The 3,273-nt window shown below is 41.0% G+C and overlaps 1 protein-coding gene across 1 annotated transcript in view; it reads right to left on the bottom strand.

Annotated features, from left to right (window-relative positions):
• The window catches only part of LOC122081885 (probable serine/threonine-protein kinase DDB_G0291350), a 37,774-nt gene extending 34,977 nt beyond the window's left edge, over positions 1–2,797 (bottom strand). The window contains exon 1 of the mRNA XM_042649263.1: positions 2,551–2,797. Within this exon, the coding sequence (XP_042505197.1) occupies positions 2,551–2,761 (211 nt within the window). The 5' untranslated portion in view covers positions 2,762–2,797. The remainder of the gene's footprint in view (positions 1–2,550) is intronic.
• Between the last annotated feature and the right edge of the window lie 476 nt (positions 2,798–3,273).

Genomic DNA, 3,273 nt, shown 5'->3' with positions numbered 1-3,273 from the left:
GGATCGCTTAGGGCCCACAATAAAGTAGTAAATTCAAAATTTAAAGAATAATGGCAGTTCTGTAAATAAACTGAAGTTTAAGGGAATGGCAATTAAGTAATTACCAGAAACTTAGAAAAGAGTGGCAGACTTGTAAATAAAAGGAATTTCAAAAGGAGGAAAGGAGGTTAAAGTAACTGATAGGATATGAAGGGGATTAGAATTATAGGCCAGGGGTAGTTTTGGAAGCAATTATTGGGCATGGGTAAGTAGTAAATAAAGGTGGAATGGAAGGGGTATTAATATGGAGGTAAAACAAAAGAGGGACTTTTACATAAAAGAACAAATACTAAAGGACACAAATCAAGGGGTTTGAGGGGTATAATGGGAAAAACAAAATTAAAGGGTTTTAAAACACTCATGAGTCTTTCTTCTTCTACCTTCAGCCAACGTAAGAGGTGGAAAACCAGGGAGGCTTTGGATCAAGAGTACTCCTTCAATCGGCCTTTGTTTGGCCTAGAATTTCTGGTGAATATCCTCAAGAAGAGGCTCTATCAAACCCATAAAATAGATGCTTGGAACTGCAGGCTGGAAGGACACAGGAAGAACCTGAATTAGAGCCTGGCGGTAGATTAGAGATCAGACCTGAAATCTGTCTTGTAACTCACAGCAGAGGTCACATTCAGGTATGAATTTCTAAGGTTTAAACCACCTCAGAGTGAAGATCAAACGCCCAGAATTTGGAGGGAAAAGAAGAGGAGAGGAAAGAGAGCAATCCTCAGTTGTGAGGGTCTATTCCTTCGCCAGAACAGGGGAGGAGGGAAAAAAGAAAAAAGTAAACATGAGAGAGTCACGGCAGCCAAAGCTTCAGCCAAGTAAACATCCAATTTCAAATCAAAATTTCAAAATCTCTAAACTGAGTTCTCCATTACAGGGCTATTTAAAGAAAAATAATGACATAATTTTGGAAGCTAATTAAAAATGGAAACTAAACCTAGATAGCAACTAAATAAAAATCAAATATAAATAAAAGACTGTTAATCTAATCTCTAACTAATAAAGGAAGTAAATAAAAATCAAATCTAAAGATAGCAACTAATTCCATCGTGCAACTGCATCAGGGAGGAGGGACATGCAGAGGGTATGGGCATAGGGGTGGAAATGGGATGGGAAAGAAGGGGGCAGATGGCAGGTTGGAGGTGGAGGTGGAGAGGGGATTGCTTGAATGCAGTGGTGGGGGGCTGGGATGGGGAAGAGGGGACAGGACAGAGGGGATGGTCACGGGAACATGGGAGGGTGGGGTCATACGGGGGAAGGATGGGATTGCAAGGATGGGAGGAGCGGTAAGGCTAGGTAGCATCAGGAGTGAAAATGTCAACCAATGTAGGTAAGGGAGGGAGAGACACTAAAGTGGGTAGTTTTGTAAACCTAAACTCAATGTTTTATAATTTTGTCAAGTGAAACATACAGTGGGTAGTTTTGTAAAGGGAAACTCAAAAGTGAATAATCCAGTAATTTTCCCAAAATTCTTCCTACCAGAACCCATGAGCAGTTTGGATGGAGCACAGTTGGCCTGTTGGTTTCTCTATACATGAACTTAACAGCATAAGATTCCAGCCTACGATTAAAACCTCTAATGTGATTGATCATCCACCACAACACCCAAGGAGCATGTTCACAGCCATCGATATAATCTATGACATTCTTGGAGTCTAACTGAACATTGATCTTATGAAATCCCTGTTCATTGGAAGCTTCAAGACCAATAATAAGGCTTGGAGTTCATGAACAATCACATAAATTGGAGGCACTGCAAACAGAGCTTGTCCACCACTGTTTCTTCCTATACAGCCATAATTACAAACCTTAACCATGCTGTAGGATCCATCACAGTCAATGACAATGTGCTTGGGGGCACCAATGGACTGATCTGCACTTAAAAATGCATTCCCTTTTCCCCAATAGATAAACAGTTACCCATACCACCCCCCCCCCCAAAAAAAGATGAACAGTTGACCACCATCTAATAAATGCAATCATTTGGATCGGGACAGAAATCAAACAAAGACCAAAGAAACAAGTAAGAAAAACTAATTGCTAAATGCAAAACTGCAGTTCAGATAAAGAATAAAATATAAATACATTCCAATTTATCATTGGAACAACAACAGGATAGAAGCACCCTGGAAGTGGGGGTTGAGATCTTCATATAGCCACTAGAAGAAGCAGATAAGTGCCTCTTCCGACAACACTATCATAGGAAAGTGAAACAACGAAGAAAAATTTGAAGAACTACAAAAACCCATATTCGCGGATATCAGAGCGACTCAATTATAAGATTCAACATAGTGAATTATTACATTCAAAATCACCTCCTCCATATTCCGACTAAAAAGAATAAAAATACCATATTCTGACGAACAATTTCCAAATGGTATCAAAAGAAGAAAAAAAAATCCTTCCCAGGATGTCTTTATAATCCCAATAAATTAATAAGGAACAAATTCCCGGAACACGAAAACAGGTGAAAACCAAACGAAACCATGAAACTAGTAAGGAGACGGATCCAACCTGAAACGTGAGATGGGTCTTTGATTTTCTTCGCAAGGCCACCACTACCAACAGCCGAATCGTTTCCAACCTCCTTGACGAGATAGACATATGCAAAACCACCTTCTCCGAGTTGCCTCAAAATCCTAAAACGGTTCTCATTGATCCAAACATCACCCCCGCCATTAACGGCATCGTACAGAGCATTCAAACCTGAAAACGAGCAACCCATCTTCTTTTGCACTCTCCACCCTCCGTCCCTCCCTCCCTCCCTCTCAGTCTCTCTCTCTCTCTCTCTCTCTCTCTCTCTCTCTCTCTCCTCTCTGAAACAAACAGATCTTATAACTTCCGAAGCTTCCCTCTCAGAGTTTATGCAGTGGGTCGTTGAGAATTAATGTATAGAATAAGGAAATAAAGAAACTTCTTAAGTTGTAAAATTCTTCGAATCAATCCTGACCATTGAATTGTAGGCCCCACTCAGTAGGTCTTGGTGTCTTGCTTGAAGTCTAAACGTGAGGAGGCACTGATTTGACTGGACAATCTCAAACTTCCCTCTTGTGGGTCTTTGTATAGTAATGGCTTCATGTCACCGGGTCGTCTTAAAGTGGGCATGTCACCCGACGCACTTCGGTTTTTTTCCACCGAGAATCATGCATAGCAATGAGGACCCAGGAATCAGGTTCCTCTCTCCAAGAGGGGTAATCACCCTAACCCATCTCACATCATCCACGGTGTGTGGGGATC

The sequence above is a fragment of the Macadamia integrifolia genome, chromosome 1, assembly GCF_013358625.1.
Source record: "Macadamia integrifolia cultivar HAES 741 chromosome 1, SCU_Mint_v3, whole genome shotgun sequence".
In the NCBI taxonomy this organism is placed as follows: domain Eukaryota; kingdom Viridiplantae; phylum Streptophyta; class Magnoliopsida; order Proteales; family Proteaceae; genus Macadamia; species Macadamia integrifolia.
Note: the sequence above shows the minus strand (reverse complement) of the source record. Positions and strands in the feature narration are given on the sequence as shown.